Below are 17,662 nucleotides of genomic sequence, written 5' to 3' on the forward strand. Positions count from 1 at the left end.
GCTGTGAATAGGGGTGCCTTCCAAACAACATGTGTCACTGCCTCCATGTACCCAAAAAAAAAAAGTTTTATTCTTTACAAGAATGAAAATGTGATTCCTCCTAAAATTGATTAGCTGAGTCTACTTAAACAAATCTCACGTCATTGATTGATTTTATATTACACCCAGTGACGAACCCTTGGAAAAATAAAACTAATAAAATGAGAATATTTTAAATTTTTTTGGCTTAACAACACAATCGATAATAGTTGACGACTTCTATTTATTATTGTTTATAGATATTACAAATGAGATTAAGTGGTGATATATATACCGCACAAATGTATTTTTTTAATAAATAAAATATGCAGCAATATATTAATTTTCTTTGTAAATTTGAAAAGGAAAAAAAACCTTCATTATTGTCAGTGGAAAATATCATCATGACTAGAAAATTTCAGAATCATTACTCGAGCTTGAATAGGTTAGATTAAACCCGGTTTAAAAACTTATTTTACTATTTTAAAATATAAAAAATATTTTGTATTTAAAAGTAAAAAAAAATTATTATTAGGTAGTGTTATAATAATTAAGTTATATAAGATGTTGACAGTGGTTTACACTGTATATGATGGGAAGAGCCGTTAAAATTTATTGTGGTTCATACAATAAGTAATGTAGGTGTAATAACGTGTCAAACGTGAGTTCTACATGCTAGATGTGGGTTATTTTAAACATTGGAATTATTACCTATTAAATCTATTACATTTGGATGTGTTTGATTTGGGTAATGTTGATAATACTTAGGTGATTGCTCTCACTAAGGTTGTTGATAGTAATCTCCCTAAGTCTAACCACTTGGTTGGTCATACTATAGTTGTAAGCAACTTAATGTTGATTCTTTGTTCTTGTATGTTTTTGATAATATTACCATTGATCATAAGCATACTACTGGTATTCCCATTGACCATACTGATTATCTCCATACTCAGATTAATTTTAGTAATATTGATCACCCGTTCGTAGTTGACCTCATTTACTTGCACTTTCAGGACGTTTTAGATCACTTGAGTTATAGCTTCTCATTTAGTTTCTCGCAAGTGGTGGTAATTATTATAATGATTAAGTTATACAAGGTGTTGAGGTTAACAATGATGGTGGTTCACACCATAGATTATGCAGAGAGCCAGACAGGATGGTTTGGTGGTTCATATAGTAAGTGGTGCGAAGAGCCACTAAGGATAATTATTTATTCGAGTTGAGAGGACGATTGAAAAAAGCGTAAGCTATATCGTTGTTCTTGTCTTTTTGTTCTTAAAATATGTGGTATTTATAGGTGAAAGAGGGCCTAGAGTGGGCCCCTCATTACATGGTTACCTCCTTTATCGAGTTCAATTTAAATTTAAATTAGGGTATGATTTCGATGTATCCCAACATGAACTTCTTCAAGGTTAGTGTGTTTAGAAAGTTGAAAATATTAACGAGATTGAATATGATTTAACAACTATTCTTAATGATATCGTGACGATATGTTTTTCGCGGTCACGTGAAGATTTTATTTATAAAAAGTGTATGAGATACCCAAAGAGCGTTCATATATGGAAAGCATAGGAGATACTCTTGGGTATAAATAATAATTTCAATCAAAATGAATTAATTTAAATTATACATAATATTGTCCAAAACTCACTTCATACAAACCAATTAGTCCACTCTTAAACTTGTCTAATCATTATTAAATGACAAATAAATAGGAAATTGAAGCTGTTTGCTTTTAAGATGATGGCCATTACCATCAAAGTTTGTATTAAACTTAGCTGTCATTAGCACTTAATCTTATTTATTATAATCCTTGAAATGACAAAGCTGCCCGTAGCATTTCTATTCTTTCAAAGAAATGTGAGAAATTTGTTGGTCAAAGCGGTGGCATATTAGAGAAAGAGGTGCCTTAATCATACCCATTTATTATAAACCCCTAGATGCTGATGTTGATATCTAAGGGAGAATATTGATTTAGAAAGTACATATTATAGTTGTTTATTTGGATGGGAACAACGTAAATAATCATATGGATACGGACTATGGTTGTTTAGGATTTTTTGGGTAGATTCAAATTTGAATGAATGGGATGAGTTTATTTGAATTAAGGGTGGGTTTGGATAGATGGTGGAGTGGGGCATTTTTATCTCACGTTACAATATTGTTATAATATTTAATCTTATTGTCATTATTGTTTTTACACTAGCCACAAATAAACACGCAGTCCATCTAAACCTAGCCTACACATATTAATGACATTGTAAAAGCCTTTTGTCGCTATAACAACCAATTTTTTATTGGTGGTTTTGGAATGTTAACATCTAATGAGGTCGAGCTGCAAGTTGTCTTAGGCTGGGCATGTAAGACACTTTTCTCATGGGATATATACCTTAATATCGATTGTCTTGACGCAACTGTTTGCATACAGAGCGATTGAGTTTCAAGGCTAAGATCAAATGGTTGCTTGACTTAAGCTTAAACCCATAAGACTTCCATGTTATTAGTTCAATTGTTGTCTTTAATTCCACAAAACTGTACTTCAGTTTTTTTTATTTATCATGCGAGCTTACTAGTATCAAATAATATTATAAATCAAACTTGGATTAGAAAATAAGTTCTGGTTTCAATGTGAAAATAGTTGTCGAGTTCAAACTCTTAAAAATGATTTAACCATTTATAAAAAATTATAAAATATATAAACAAATATGGTACTTGCCACAGTTTCAACCATATTTGTGTCATCTAAAAACTCCACAAACCGTGTAGGTAAAAGTATCATGGAGGCTCTTGTACTAGGAGTCGAATTGTATTTTGTCCCCTTTACTTGAAAAAATGTACAAATTAGTCTCTATACGTTAGATCAAAGAGTAAATTGGTTCTTCTATTAAAAATTCTATCTAATTTTACTGTTGAAAATCGATCATTGTACTTCAATACGAGGTACATGTGACATAACATGTATCTATATGGTTCTTTCATCAGGCACACAACTTTTAATAGTAGAAATGGATGAAATTTTTAATAAAAATGATCAGTTTGCTCTCTAATTTGATCTAACTTATAGAAACTAATTTGTCCATTTTCTAAATAAATGGGGTAAAATATAATCTAGCTCCTAATATAGGGGCCTCTATGATACTTTTTCCAACTATGCATCAAATAATTATGTTCTCTATATGAATATAATATCGATAGGGAAGAATCAACTTACACCAATGTAAAATTAAAGTAATTTTACCCTTTCATATATATTTTTAATATTTTAACCACCTCCCGAAATTGATTATACATAATAAAATTTTATAACTAAATTCTAATAAAAATATTTTGAATACTGTATAAAAATAAAATATTTTGTAATTAATAAAATATTATCTGGGTCGAGAAAAAACCTTTCGAATTACAAAAAGGACCTTCTCTACAACCTAATTCAGTCAGAGTAACCTGTCTCTTGAAGGACAAGAAACCAGGGAGTGTTATCAAGGAGAATACAAAGTAAAGATCCTAATTTCCAATATTGGACCAGAAAAAAGGCTTTTTTTTTATTTTTACTACATAAAAGTCTCTTTATTACTTCAGAAACAGAGTGAAGAGGCATAATAAAAAGCCACTGACACGAATGTTGAGATAATTGTAATTTGAGTTGGTATCTTCCCTGCATCATTTCTTAGGGCAATGGCTCCATAAACTGGTAGGCAATTTAAGACGATGAAACCAATTAAAATCATCTGCAAACCCAGGCCTTCCATATTGTTGCCACGCATAAATGCAGTCAATCCCAATAGGAATGAGAACAAGTTGATTATTGCTGCCATTGTTAATGGCACAAACAATGGGGATGGGACCCTAAACTCAAAAATGCCCCGGCCATATCTCTTGCTATGTTCATCATCAAGCGCCTTGCTTGTTAGGCTAAAACCATGTGTGGAAATCCCTATTGACTTCAACAAGTACTCAACTGAACCAAATAAGTAACATGACAGTCCCCTTATCATCCACATCCTTTGACAATTCCACCACCTACGGACCGTGCCTCCAGCCAGGAAGAACTCAACGAAATCTTGCCCATATGCCCCGAGGAAAAGGAAAACATATAGGAAAAACCATGGTTCCGATAACTGCAAACACACAATTTTATTTTCGAGTCGATAAATATATCGGATTCAAACACAAGCTTCACTACATATGTCTACATTACCTTTGGGAAGATGCTGAATTGATTGAGGAGTGCTAGCTGGGGCAGGAAAGAATAGAAGATGACTGGAATGCACCAAATGGGCCAAAATGCATAGTGAGAATAAGCTAGGCTCATTAAAACACCCATATATTGAGAACCAAAGATGAGAGGATTATATTTGGAGAAAGCGACTTCAAACAAGCCGATGCACCATCTCTTGTTTTGGCTAAGTACATCAAAAAGGGTGATCGGGACATCCCCTAAAAATGCAGCTCTCTTAGGGTTGCAAAATAAGCTCTTCCATCCTTCACAATGAAGCCTATACGATGTGTTATAGTCCTCAACCAATGATCCATATCTAAACCCACTCTGCATACATATCAATGAACTCTTCAAATACTTTTAAATTTTAATCTTTTTGAAGACAGTATTGTGGAGAATGACTTATGAGCTTTACCTTAGAGCCCCAATTGGTTTGGTTCGCGTAGTTGCAACCTGCAACATGGTGTGCCAATGACAAAATTTCTTGAGATTGAATGGGCTTGCTAACCACATGGTCGGGGCTGAGTTCTGGGATTTCGGGTGGCACCGGAGTTGATGGACCTCCGAACAAAGCTCGTCGATGAAAAAAGCAGCCGGATCCAATATAGCTTGGGCCCTTTAGCCCATCAAAGCCCATAGGATTTACTTGGAAGTGATGTTTATACTCACAAGCATAGATATCCTGTTTGTTAAGGCCATGAAATCGCTGGGGAAATTGGATAAATGCTAAGTTTGATTTGATTGCAGGGTCCGATAAATAACACAGTATACGAAGAAGTGTTTGGGGATCATTTGAATACATGTCGCAATCTTGAGTTAAGATTATTGGTGCATTTGTCATAACAGCTGATACACGTAACTTCAATGTCAAAAATGCAAGGGAAAAAATCCAATCAGAAAAGCATAATAAAAAGAAATTAATTCGATGATTAGCAGAAAAACAAGATTAATGGAGTTAATTAATTCATACCAGAACATTAAGAGCACCGGCTTTAAAATGGTGAGGTGAAGTGTTGTTTTTCTCTCTAGAGACATAAATGAGATTTGGCATTAAACGGCCAGAATTATCTTTGTCATGCTTCTTATCTAAGATAACCTGCTCATAGTTCATAATCTATTAGTAAACAAAAACAGGATAAACCTATACAAGCATCGGATTATAGTTTGTCTGTCTCATTCTCACAAGCATTTTTATTTACTAATACAAAACAAGTCAATCTTGAGTAAATAGAATAAGCAAACCTGAATGACAGTAGGATGATTCATACGAGTAAAGCCTTTGATCCATTTATTAAAAACTTGTCGTCGTTGTTCATCACTAATGTATTCATCAGCTATTTTACCTTCATCCATCACATGTTCTACCTTCATTTTCATATCTTCATACATTATCTGCAATAATTACGATAGATTTGTTAAATATAAATTTATATACTCTGAATCTACATAGAATGAATTGTTCTTTATTAGAATGATAATTAAAAATAACTTTTATTAATAATAAAATAAATCATACAAAAGATTTGAGAGTTCCGACGTTAGCGGGAAGCTAATGCTACATAATAAATATTAATTTAAGGATAAATATTTTATTCATTGTTAATAGATGTTAAATATCGTTCTTATTTATTATTATTTTAAATGATATTATCCTAAATTTACTAGATAATATTCCATAATTTAAACATAAAATATTAATACTAAACCTACTCTTAAATTTGAGTGTTTGACCTTTAAAAAATCCGAGTTTGACTACACCACAAATAATGTCGACTAAACGACAAAATTTTTATGGCTGTCTGTGTCTGGTTCTTTGTCTGAATGTATATTACCTAATTTTTTTCCGTATTCGAGTATTTTAAAAAAATTACGGCTATTTTTAAGTTTTCTATAAAAGAAATGAATAGAAAATTAAATTAATTACTAATATAATTTCGTATAAAATATGTTTGGAAAAGTGTGTTAATTACCTTAATCTTCTCAAAGTGAGGGCTAGAAGAATGGTAATTAGATTCAAAATACACTTGAGGGCTCCTTTCCATTACATTGTGTTCCCTGCAAAACGGTAACCAATGCCTTGCAAACTCAGCAGCCTCCATGAAAGCAAATAGAGTCAAATCCGATCCTCCATCATCGGAAACATAGATTGAAATCTTGTCGGTTGGGTAATCGTAAGCCATCAACGACAATGCCGTGTTCACAACATTCATCGGCGGTTCCTTGTAAGGATCAGCCGTGCATATGAACACGTCTAGTCCTACAAAATCTTCATCTTTGATGATTTGTTTTAGGTCTTGAGGGAACTCTTTCCGACGAATGGGCGACATTCGGAGAGCTTGCAGCGAAGCCCACATGAAGGCAAGAACGAGATCAGAGATAAACAAAGAAAGGGTGGTGGAGAAAGAAAGTAGGCTGGTCGTGGAAAGGAGAAATAGGTTTTGGACATGGCGGTAGAGTAGAGCCAGAATGGCAGAGAAGTAAACCGCCGCGAACAGGCGGTTGAAGGCGGTGCGTCGTAATGGCTCAGACGTGTGAAGCGGAGGAGAATCGGTGGTGGTGAACCCTCCTCTTAGACGTCGACCTTCCATACTTGTTGGCTAGCTGATATGACCAATACCATTACAACACATCTATATATATAGGCCAGAGAGAGGGTAGAGGAGCCAGAACTATTCAGCCAAGATCTCATGTCTGGAAATGCTAAATGAGGCTGGGATTCGCTCTCAGCAAAAATTCATTTTAATAAACAATCACAAAAAGTCCAAACAAAGCAGAAAATATACACCAATGGGCAGCCTCAACAACCCAAATAACTTTTGGAATCCCAATAATTTTTATAATATATATTGTTCAACTTGGGATCTCAATTATTTTGGAATGATTAGGAAAAAAGAGGAAAGAGAAATAAATTAAACTTGGTTGTATGCTGTTTTCTTGAAGATTTTTTTTGGGGGTTAATGAACAATAGTGTAGAAACGACCTAGATATCAAATACTAGTGCAATCGTAAACCACTAAAAAGGAATCAAAACTAGGTTCAAGTGTTTGCTTCGTATGAACAAAAGGAATCAAAACCGGAAGAGTTGGATCTTTATTATGACCTACCAACTGAAGAGGATATTATAGGGGTATGGGGAGGATGAGTTTTCGATCAGTGTGGAAAATTAGATTCAGGGACTAAGTTCATAAAAACGGTGGGAAGCATGTATGTTTACGTTGATGCAAAGTTCATCGTCCAAAGAGATTAGCAACCATGGGGAGGGAGTTGAACGCCAATGGGAAGAAGAAAAGACACCTTCAATACTTTCTGGAAATTTCAATTTTTATATTCATTTGTGCATATTCCAAAAAAAATTTATATCCAAATAAAGTCACGTATTAATAATATGTCACTTTTTTTTATAAAAATTTAATAAAACTTTATAAAATGTTTAAATGTAGGATAAATACGTGACTAATACCCATACATATCATATCAATAACACAAATTTTTAATGTCTTAAATTTCAGTATACATGTTTAAACCTAATTGATAACTGCTATTTTCACGAATAATAGCAAATAAAAAATAAAAAAAATACAAAATTTATATAAAGTTTTGAAGCTTTAATAAATTTGAACTTACTGTTTGATGATATGTATGGTTAAGAAAGTAGACTTTAAATTCGTTGGTAACTCTTATATTTTATTATTTTTGAAAGTCTCTTTATTTCTATTTATAAAATTTAAGTGTAATTGTTAACATCATTAAAATTCTTTAGTTAAATTTGTGGTGTAACATTTGGAAATAATAAAATATTTATTCGATAAATATGTAACAAAAAAATTAATGTTGTAATAAAGCTAAATTTAATAGAAAATTTTTAATTATGTTAACAAGTGACTCGAATTTTAAAAAGTGAAAAGTTTAGAGACTAATTAAATTCTTAAAAATAAAAATAGAAAAATTAAATTCATATTTAGCAAAAAGTATAGAGACTTGTTCATAAGAGATTTTTTTTAATTCTTTAAATTCAAAATCCTAAATGATTTTTAATGAAATAATAGAAATGAATTTTTTAACAAAATTCTAATCCACATATTTTGCGATTAATAAATTGTTGTTTGGGTTAAGCGAAGATTAACACGAATTACAAAATTAGATTTTATTCAAACAAGCTAGAGGAGTAACCCAACCCTTGATGGAGCCCAAGGAGAATACAAAGTAAAGACACTAATTTCCAACATTTGACTAGAAAAGGCCTTATTTTAGTGCTTAGAAGAGTCGTTGTTACTCCATAAACAAAGTGAAGAGGCATAATAAAGAGCCACAGACACAAATGTAGAGATAATTATAATTTGGGTTGGCATTTTCCCTGCATCATTCCTTAAGGCAATGGCTCCATAAACCGGTAAGTAATTCAAGACGATGGAACCAGTTAAAATCATCTGCAAACCCAGGCCCTCCATATTGTTGCCGCTAAAAAATCCAGTCAACCCGGATAAGAATGAGAAGAAGTTGATTATTGCTGCCACTGTTAATGGCACAAACAATGGAGATGGGACCCCAAACTCAAAAATGCCTTGTCCGTATCTCTTGCTTTGTTCATCATCAACCACCTTACTGGTAAGGCAAAAATCATATGTGGAAATCCCTAGTGACCTCAACAAGTACTCAATTGAAGCAAATAATGTTGCGCGGAAGCGTGTGAAAGAGTAAAATTATTGTACTGAAAAATCACACTAAGTTCAATTCCCAGGAAAGAGAGGTAGATCACGAAGATCACTTAAATACCAAGTCTTTCCTAGCCAGAATATCCCTCTATCGTAATTTAATAGCACAATAAATCACTACAGTCACATTCACAAAATATGCAAAACAAATAATAAAGAACACCAGAATTTTAACGAGGTTCAGCAAATTTTGCCTACGTCCTCGGGCACTACCAAATATATTTCACTCCAAAAATTACAAGTGAAATTTACAAATAGAGAGAGAGAATAATGCCTTAAGTAGAGAATGGCAATTATGGGATGAAGAAAGTAAGAAATGGTTAGGCCTATTTATAGTTGAGGTTCAAGGATCAACTTGCAATGTCCCTATACAATTAGGGACCAAAATTGCAATTATCCCATGCCAACTTTTAACCCAACTTGCCAACCAATTTTACTTTCTACTTTCGGTGCCCACCCTTTTTGACTTTTCAAACAATGGGTGGGTTCCAATAATCTCCACCTTGAAGATTTGATTAGGACAATCTTATCTTCACACAATTCTTTCTGCCTTTGACAACAATACTTGATAGTGCCTTCTTCAACTGTTAAACTTGCAGGATATTAATCAAGTTCAAACAATGTTCGAACTTGGTTGATGTTACCACCTTGGTCATCATATTTGCGGGATTATCTGCAGTCTTGATCTTCTGAAGACAAATTTTCCCCTCTTCAATAATTTCCCGCACAAAATGGAATCGTACGTCGATATGTTTTGTACGTGCATGATAGACTTGATTCTTTGCTAAATGAATAGCACTTTGACTATCACAATACACGTTAATATGCTCCTGAACCAACCCCAAGGTTTTAGCCATACCTTGTAACCAAATAGCCTCCTTTACAGCCTCTGTTACAGCCATGTACTCGGCTTCTGTGGTTGACAATGCAACTGTAAACTGTAGTGTAGACTTCTAACTTATTGGTCCTCCAGCAAGTGTAAACACATAACCGGTGGTTGATCTTCGCTTGTCCAAATCACCGGCATAGTCAGAATCAACGTACCCAATAACACCTTTACCAAGTGTATTATCCTGCTTGAACAGTAATCCAACATCCACGGTCTTCTGAATATACCGTAGAATCTATTTCACAGCTTGCCAATGTCCTTTTCCAGGATTATGCATATACCTGCTCACTATACTAACTGCCTGTGAAATGTCGGGTCTTGTACACACCATTGCATACATCAAGCTACCCACTGCATTAGAATACGGAACTTGCAACATGTATTCTCGTTCCGTATTCGTCGAAGGAGATAGTTGTGCAGAAAGCTTGAAATGAGAAGCCAACGGGGTACTTACAGGTTTTGTCTGCTCGTTCATGCCAAACTGCTATAGTACCTTTTTCAAATACTGCTTCTGAGACAAGCTAACTCTATCATGAGCTCTATCTCTCCATATTTCCATACCGAGAATCTTTTTAGCTTCTCCTAGATCTTTCATCTCAAACTCGAGATTGAGTTGAGTCTTCAATCTTTCAATCTCAACTTTGCTCTTAGATGCTATTAGCATATCATCAACATATAAGAGCAAGTATATGAAAGTTTCTTCTTGTAGCTTCTGAAAATACACGCAATGATCAAATTTACTTCTTGTGTACCTTTGCCCTTTCATGAACTGATCAAATCGCTTGTACCACTGCCTCGGAGATTGCTTCAATCCATAAAGCGACTTTGTCAGTTTGCAAACCCAATTTTCTTTTCCAGCAACCTTGAATCCATCTGGCTGAGTCATATAGATTTCCTCTTCCAAATCACCGTGTAAAAACGCGGTCTTCACATCAAGCTGAACTAGTTCAAGATCATATTGCGCAACCAAGGCTAGCAAAATCCGAATAGACGAATGTTTCACAACTGGAGAAAACACTTCATTGTAGTCTATTCCTTCTTTCTGAGCGTAACCCTTTGCTACTAATCTAGCCTTGTATCGAATTTCATTTTTATCAGGAAATCCTTCCTTCTTTGCATATACCCATTTGCATCCAATTGCCTTCTTTCCCTTGGGTAGTGTCACCAACTCCCAGGTCTTATTTTTATGAAGAGACTGCATTTCTTCATTCATTGCTTGCTTCCACTTTACACCATCAGGGTTACTTATTACTTCTGTGTAAGTAGAAGGAACATCATCATCTGTAATTGGAAGTGCATAGGCCACTATATCATCAAAGCGAACAGGCTTACGAATCTCTCTTCTTGGCCTTCTATATGCAATTGAATCTTGTTGCTGTAGAGGTTCTTGGGTAGGAACCTCTTCATCATTTGTCCCTTCAATATTAGCTGGATCATCGTTAACCTTTTCAAGCTCCACCTGCTGCAAAGTACTACTGGTTTTGTCATCCTTTTGTGAATCCTTGTACTTCAACATGGTTGATTCATCAAAAGTCACATCTCTACTGAAAACAATCTTCCTTGTATCAGGACACCAGAGACGATATCCTTTTACTCCATCAGTTATACCCAAGAATAATGATTTCTTTGCTCTTGGGTCTAACTTAGATTCTTTTACATGATAATATGCAGTGGAACCAAATACATGCAAAGAATCATAATCAGTAGCAGATTTACCAGTCCACATCTCCATAGGAGTTTTTCCATTTATTGCAGCTGATGGCAAACGGTTAATTAGATGGCACGCATATGTAACTGCCTCAGCCCAAAATTCTTTGCCCAATCCAACATTGGACAACATACATCGAACTTTCTCCAGTATAGTTCGATTCATTCGTTCTGCCACCCCATTTTGCTGTGGTGTATCCCGAACAGTGAAGTGTCGCACAATGCCCTCATCTTAGCATACTTGTAGAAATGGATCGTTTTTGTACTCAGTACCATTATCTGATCGAAGTCGTTTGACCTTTCGACCAGTCTGAGTCTCCACCATCTTCTTCCATTTCAGAAATGCATCCAAAACTTCACTTTTCTTTTCATTAGATACACCCATACTTTTCTTGAATAATCATCAACAAAAGTAACAAAATAGTGCATACCTCCCAAAGAAGCTACTTTGGTAGGTCCCCACACATCACTGTGAACGTAGTCCAGAATTCCTTTCGTATTGTGAACTGCTGGACCAAATTTTACCCTCTTCTGCTTGCCCAGAACACAATGTTCACAGAATTCCATTTTGCAAGAATTTGCACCTTTCAATAAGCCTTGCTTCACCAATGTCTGCAAAGCTTTTTCACCAGCATGTCCCAATCGCATATGCCATAATCTGGTAGCCTCTGAATCTACATCTTTTGTAGAAACTGTTGATGTTGATCCAATAACTGTACTTCTATTTAAAAAATACAAGTTATTTCTTCTTGTGCCTTTCATCACCGTCAGTTGCCCAGCTACTACTTTTAGTAATCCATCTCTTAAAGTGATTGTGAGCCCTTTAGATTCTAGGGCACCTAATGAGATGAGATTTTTCTTCAGGCTAGGTACGTAGCGAACATCTGTCAATACTTGGATTAAGCCGTCGTGATTCTTCAATTGGACTGTACCCACTCCCATTGTCTTACAAGCACTACCATTGCCCATAAGAACAATTCCACCTTCTAGCTCTTTAAGACTAGAAAACCAGTCCTTATTAGGACACATATGGTAAGTACATCCTGAATCCAAAATCCACTCATCCGTTTGACATACCATTGCCATGCCAACCAAGCTAAAGTCTGACTCCTCATCATGCTCCGCTACACATGCATTAGAAATAGCCTTGCCCTTTTGTAGCTTAGGACAATTCTTTTTCCAATGCCCTTTTTCACGGCAAAAGGCACATTCATCTTTGGCGGGTCTCCCTTTGGACTTTCCCCTTCTACCAGATTTGCTGCTGTGTGAACGACCTCTTACTGTTAAGACTTCTGCGGTTGTATCTCTGTGATCTCTTTTATCTTTCTTTCGAGTCTCAGATCTATACAACGCACTACAGACTGCATCAAATGTGATCGTGTCCTTCCCATGAAGCAATGTGGTGGTAAGATGATCATATTCATCAGGAAGGGAATTCAACAACAATAATGCATTGTCTTCATCTTCAAATTTCTCATCCAAATTTAGCAAGTCTGCTAAAATTTTATTGAATGAGTTCACATGGTCATTCATCGACATACCGGGTGCATACGTGAATCGATAAAGTTTCTTTTTCATATAAAGCCTATTTTCAAGACTTTTCGTTAGAAACTTTTCTTCCAGTGTATCTCATAACTTCTTCGCTGATGTCTCCCTCATGACAGAGTACTTCTGCTCTTTGGCCAAACATAGACGGATTGTACCACTCGCCTGTCTATTGATCTTGGCCCACTCCTTGTCATCCATCTTGTCAGGTTTTTCTTCAAGGGCTATATCTAGCTCTTGCTGACATAAGACATCCAGGATCTCACATTGCCACATACCAAAATTATTGGTACCGTCAAATTTCTCTACTTCAAATTTTGTATTTGTCATAGTAGTCCTTGCTGATGACGATGCTGCTGCCATTTTTCTCCTCAATCCCAACTACTGTATACGTGAACAGTACCGTATACGTGAATAGTATCGTATATGTAAATAGTGCTGTATACGTGAATAGTACCGTAAACGGTCGTATTCCCCAAGTACGAACCTGGCTCTGGTACCAATTGTTGCGCGGAAGCGTGTGAAAGAGTAAAATTATTGTACTGAAAAATCACACTAAGTTCAATTCCCAGGAAAGAGAGGTAGATCACGAAGATCACTTAAATACCAAGTCTTTCCTAGCCAGAATATCCCTCTATCGTAATTTAATAGCACAATAAATCACTACAATCACATTCACAAAATATGCAAAACAAATAATAAAGAACACCAGAATTTTAACAAGGTTCAGCAAATTTTGCCTACGTCCTCGGGCACTACCAAATATATTTCACTCCAAAAATTACAAGTGAAATTTACAAATAGAGAGAGAGAGAATAATGCCTTAAGTAGAGAATGGCAATTATGGGATGAAGAAAGTAAGAAATGGTTAGGCCTATTTATAGTTGAGGTTCAAGGATCAACTTGCAATGTCCCTATACAATTAGGGACCAAAATTGCAATTATCCCATGCCAACTTTTAACCCAACTTGCCAACCAATTTTACTTTCTACTTTCGGTGCCCACCCTTTTTGACTTTTCAAACAATGGGTGGGTTCTAATAAATAAGTTACATGTCAGTCCCCTTATCATCCACATCCTTTGAGCATTCCACCACCTTCGGACAGTTCCTCCGACCAAGATGATATCAAGAAAATTTTGCCCGTATGAGCCGAGGAAAAGAAAAACATAAAGGAAAAACCATGGTTCCGATATCTGCATGACATGAATTGTTATTTTCCGAATCCATAGATATACCTAAATCTAATAAAAACTTTATATATATAATACAATTCATTAATGTTCATACCTTTGGGAAGATGCTAACTTGATTGAGAAGTGTTAGTTGAGGTAGGAAAGAATAGAAGGTGACTGGTATGCACCAAAAGGAACAAAATGCATAGTGAGAGTAACCTAGGCTCATTAAAAGACCCATATATTGAGAACCAAAGGTGATAGGACTATATTTGGAGAAAGCTACTTCAAACAAGCCAATGCACCATCTCTTGCATTGGTTAACACCATCAAAAAGGGTGATTGGAACATTCCCTAAAAATGCAGACCTCTCAAGGTTGCAAAATAAGCTCTTCCATCCTTCACAATGAAGCCTATACGATGTGCAAAAGTCCTCAACCAATGATCCATATCTAAAGCCAGTCTGCAAACATGTCAATGAACACTTCAGATACTTAAATTTTACGCTTCTTGGAGACAGTATTGTGTAGAGTGACTTATGACCTTTACCTTAGAACCCCATTTGGTTTCGTTCTCGTAGTTGCAACTTGCAACATGGTGTGCCAATGACAAAGTTTCTTGAGATCTAATGGGCTTGTTTACCACATGTTCTGGGCTAAGTTCTGGGATTTCGGGTGCAACCGGAGTTGATGGATCTCCAAATAATGCTCGTCGACGAAAGAAGCAGCCAGACCCAACATAGCTTGGGCCTTTTAGCCCATCAAGGCCCATAGGATTGATTTGGAAGGGAAGTTTATACTCAGTATCATAAATATCATCTTTGTTAACGCCATGAAATCTTTGAGGAAACTGAATGAATGCTAAGCTTGATTTTAGCGCAGGGTCTGATAAATAACACAGCATTCGAAGAGGTGTTTGGGGATCATTTGAGTACATATCACAATCTTGAGTTAAGATTATTGGCGCATTTGTCATAACAGCTGATACACTTAACTTCAATGTTGAAAATGTAAAGGAAAAATTAAAAACCATAATGAAAGGTAATTACTTTGATGATTAGCAGAAAAATAAGATTAATAGATTTGATTAATTCATATCCGAACATTAAGAGCACCAGCTTTAAAGTGGTGGGGTGAAGTCTTGCTTTTCCCTCTGGAGACGTAAATGAGATTTGGCATTAAACGGCCAGAAATATCTTTGTCGTGGCTCTTATCTAAGATAATCTGATCATGGTTCATAATCTATCGGTAAATAAAAATAAAATAGACCTATCCAAGTAAAAAAGGTTGAGTAAACAAACCTGAATGACAGTGGGGTGATCCATACGAGCAAAGCTTTTGGTCCATTTATTGAAAGCTTGACGTTGTTGATGATCGGTTATGTATTCATCAGTAACTTCATCTTTATCAATCACATGTTCAACCTTCACTTTCATATCCTCGTACATCATCTGCAATAATTAACTTGTGGTTTCTTAAAAATTGAAGTGATTATATAAAAAAAAATCATTTTTGAGGGGCTAAGACCACTACCTGCCCCTTCATCCTTGATTTTCATGTTAATACGGATGACTTTTGAGGGATCGTTATGATGATGATGAGGATTATTTTTTAGGGGATTTACATTATATATTTCCACGGCCCGATCAAACGAGATGTTTAACTTATATAATTTTTTAGTTGAGAAATAAAACCCCAACATAAGATAATACTAAACATATTGAGGGGATTGTCGACTTTGACACTTCGAAGACTTTTCCCAAAGGAGTCGAAATCCCTTAACACAATTGATTGTCAAACGTTTAACTCATATAATTTTTTAATCTATACTATAGATAAAATGGCTGATTGAGTTGGTGTCACAAATCAACTCAATACCAACTTGATTATGAAATTACTAAAATACATTTACTTTAAAGGGTGATTAATATTATTATAAGGGTATTTTAGGTATTTCATTGTTTTATATAATTTTTCAAATAAAAAAACTAAAAAACATTATTTAAGAATCAAACACATGGCCAACAAAATCATCAAATAAAAATCTCTTACCACCCATAATCATTTGTTAAAATAATTTTATAAATATATATTTTTAATATAAAATATTTTTGTTCACCCTAATATTCGTATATGAAAAATTCATGTAACAAATTTATAGTAAAATTTATTATAAAACCAAATCATGTATATGTATTATTCTATATTTTATATAATTGAAATGATAAAATTAAGAAGGCGAAAACTAAAATATTTTGGTTCAAATCAAACCATATATATGTATTATTCTATATTTTATATGAAATATAAAAAATAAAAATATCTTCAAAATAATAATTTTTTATTTTATAATAATAATCGACTTTTAGCATTTTTAAAACCGAATTAAAACTCAATTCATGAACCGAATATTAATTCACCAAGTATAAATAAAAACAAACATAAAATATTGAAAATAAAATAAAAAATAATGTCTAAAAGGTTATATTTTCCAAGTGAAATAGAATAAGCAATTACGGAACCATGTGCAAATGCAGTTTTCAGAAAGAAGATAATGGATTAAAAATCATCCACTAGGTCAAGTTTTAAAAAAATTTTAAAAAAATAAAAACATTTTTATATTTAAAGAATATATTTAATAGAATTTAAAAATTTCACAAATAAAATTAGAATGATGACTAGGATATATAAGATACGGTGAAAATATATAAAAGAAAATAAAACATACGACAAATTTATAATTCTATTTAACAAATTAAAAATATATTATTAATATATCAAAGTATTTACACTTTTAAAAATTACATTTTCTTTTTGCCTCCGGAGGTTATCACTTTCTCTCGTTTTCAAGTTTCAACTATGATATGCCCAAGGCAATTTTAAAAGTTTGACAGTTCAGCCTATATATTTAACCATTAAAAACTTTCCGCCGATTGACAAAGAAACTTAGGATGATTATTTTTAATTTATATTTTAAAAATAAATTAATGAATTAACATATAAATTTATTGTACTCACTCATTTAATATATTTATTTATATTTTTAATACAAAATTAAAATATAATTCAAAATATTATAAAAAGATTTTGTGATACTTTTATTCATATAAAAAAGATTAATTGTATTTTTAAAATTAAAAACTTACACATGCCTTGCCTTGCTCAAAAAGCTAAAACAATATTTTAAATCTTGACGTCATAATCCAAGTTGAACAACCAAAGGCGAATTTAGGGGGTTGGCATGGCCCCGGTAAAAATTACTATTTAGGTCTTCTAATTTTTTTTTAAATTTTAAATTAGTAAAGGTAAAATTATAAAAATTCGGTTTAATTTTTTAAAAATTATAAAAGTATAGACTATAAAAAAATAAAATTTCATTCGGCCCCTAAAAATTTGTTCT

At 33.9% G+C, this 17,662-nt stretch overlaps 2 protein-coding genes across 2 annotated transcripts; both read right to left on the reverse strand.

Annotated features, from left to right (window-relative positions):
• Positions 1-3,390: 3,390 nt before the first annotated feature.
• LOC107890709 (cellulose synthase-like protein G3) lies at positions 3,391-7,191 on the reverse strand. Its single transcript, XM_016815234.2, has 6 exons — positions 6,208-7,191; positions 5,480-5,629; positions 5,208-5,333; positions 4,653-5,096; positions 4,217-4,564; positions 3,391-4,136 (listed from the first exon to the last, which is right to left on the reverse strand). The coding sequence occupies exons 1-6, from the start codon at positions 6,823-6,825 to the stop codon at positions 3,594-3,596; spliced, it is 2,229 nt and encodes a 742-aa protein (XP_016670723.1). The 5' UTR covers positions 6,826-7,191; the 3' UTR covers positions 3,391-3,593.
• Positions 7,192-8,398: 1,207 nt separating this feature from the next.
• LOC107892837 (cellulose synthase-like protein G3) lies at positions 8,399-15,713 on the reverse strand. The gene is made up of 6 exons (XM_016817877.1): positions 15,564-15,713; positions 15,367-15,486; positions 14,813-15,256; positions 14,379-14,726; positions 14,143-14,284; positions 8,399-8,912 (listed from the first exon to the last, which is right to left on the reverse strand). Exons 1-6 carry the CDS (start codon positions 15,711-15,713, stop codon positions 8,485-8,487), a joined length of 1,632 nt encoding a protein of 543 aa, XP_016673366.1. The 3' UTR covers positions 8,399-8,484.
• Between the last annotated feature and the right edge of the window lie 1,949 nt (positions 15,714-17,662).

This window comes from Gossypium hirsutum, chromosome D09 (genome assembly GCF_007990345.1).
Source record: "Gossypium hirsutum isolate 1008001.06 chromosome D09, Gossypium_hirsutum_v2.1, whole genome shotgun sequence".
Classification (NCBI taxonomy): Eukaryota; Viridiplantae; Streptophyta; class Magnoliopsida; order Malvales; family Malvaceae; genus Gossypium; species Gossypium hirsutum.

Bases quoted from the DNA above. Each gene is read 5' to 3' on its own strand.
- LOC107890709 (XM_016815234.2), bottom strand. From the start codon at position 6,825: ATGGAAGGTCGACGTCTAAGAGGAGGGTTCACCACCACCGATTCTCCT. The intron at 5,630-6,207 runs GTAATTAACACA...TAATTATTGCAG, and splicing joins CTCACTTTGAGAAGATTAAG to ATAATGTATGAAGATATGAA. The intron at 4,137-4,216 runs GTAATGTAGACA...GTGTGTTTGCAG, and splicing joins AATTCAGCATCTTCCCAAAG to TTATCGGAACCATGGTTTTT.
- LOC107892837 (XM_016817877.1), bottom strand. From the start codon at position 15,713: ATGATGTACGAGGATATGAAAGTGAAGGTTGAACATGTGATTGATAAA. The intron at 15,487-15,563 runs GTTTGTTTACTC...AACCATGATCAG, and splicing joins ATCACCCCACTGTCATTCAG to ATTATCTTAGATAAGAGCCA. The intron at 15,257-15,366 runs GTTCGGATATGA...TCAACATTGAAG, and splicing joins TTAAAGCTGGTGCTCTTAAT to TTAAGTGTATCAGCTGTTAT.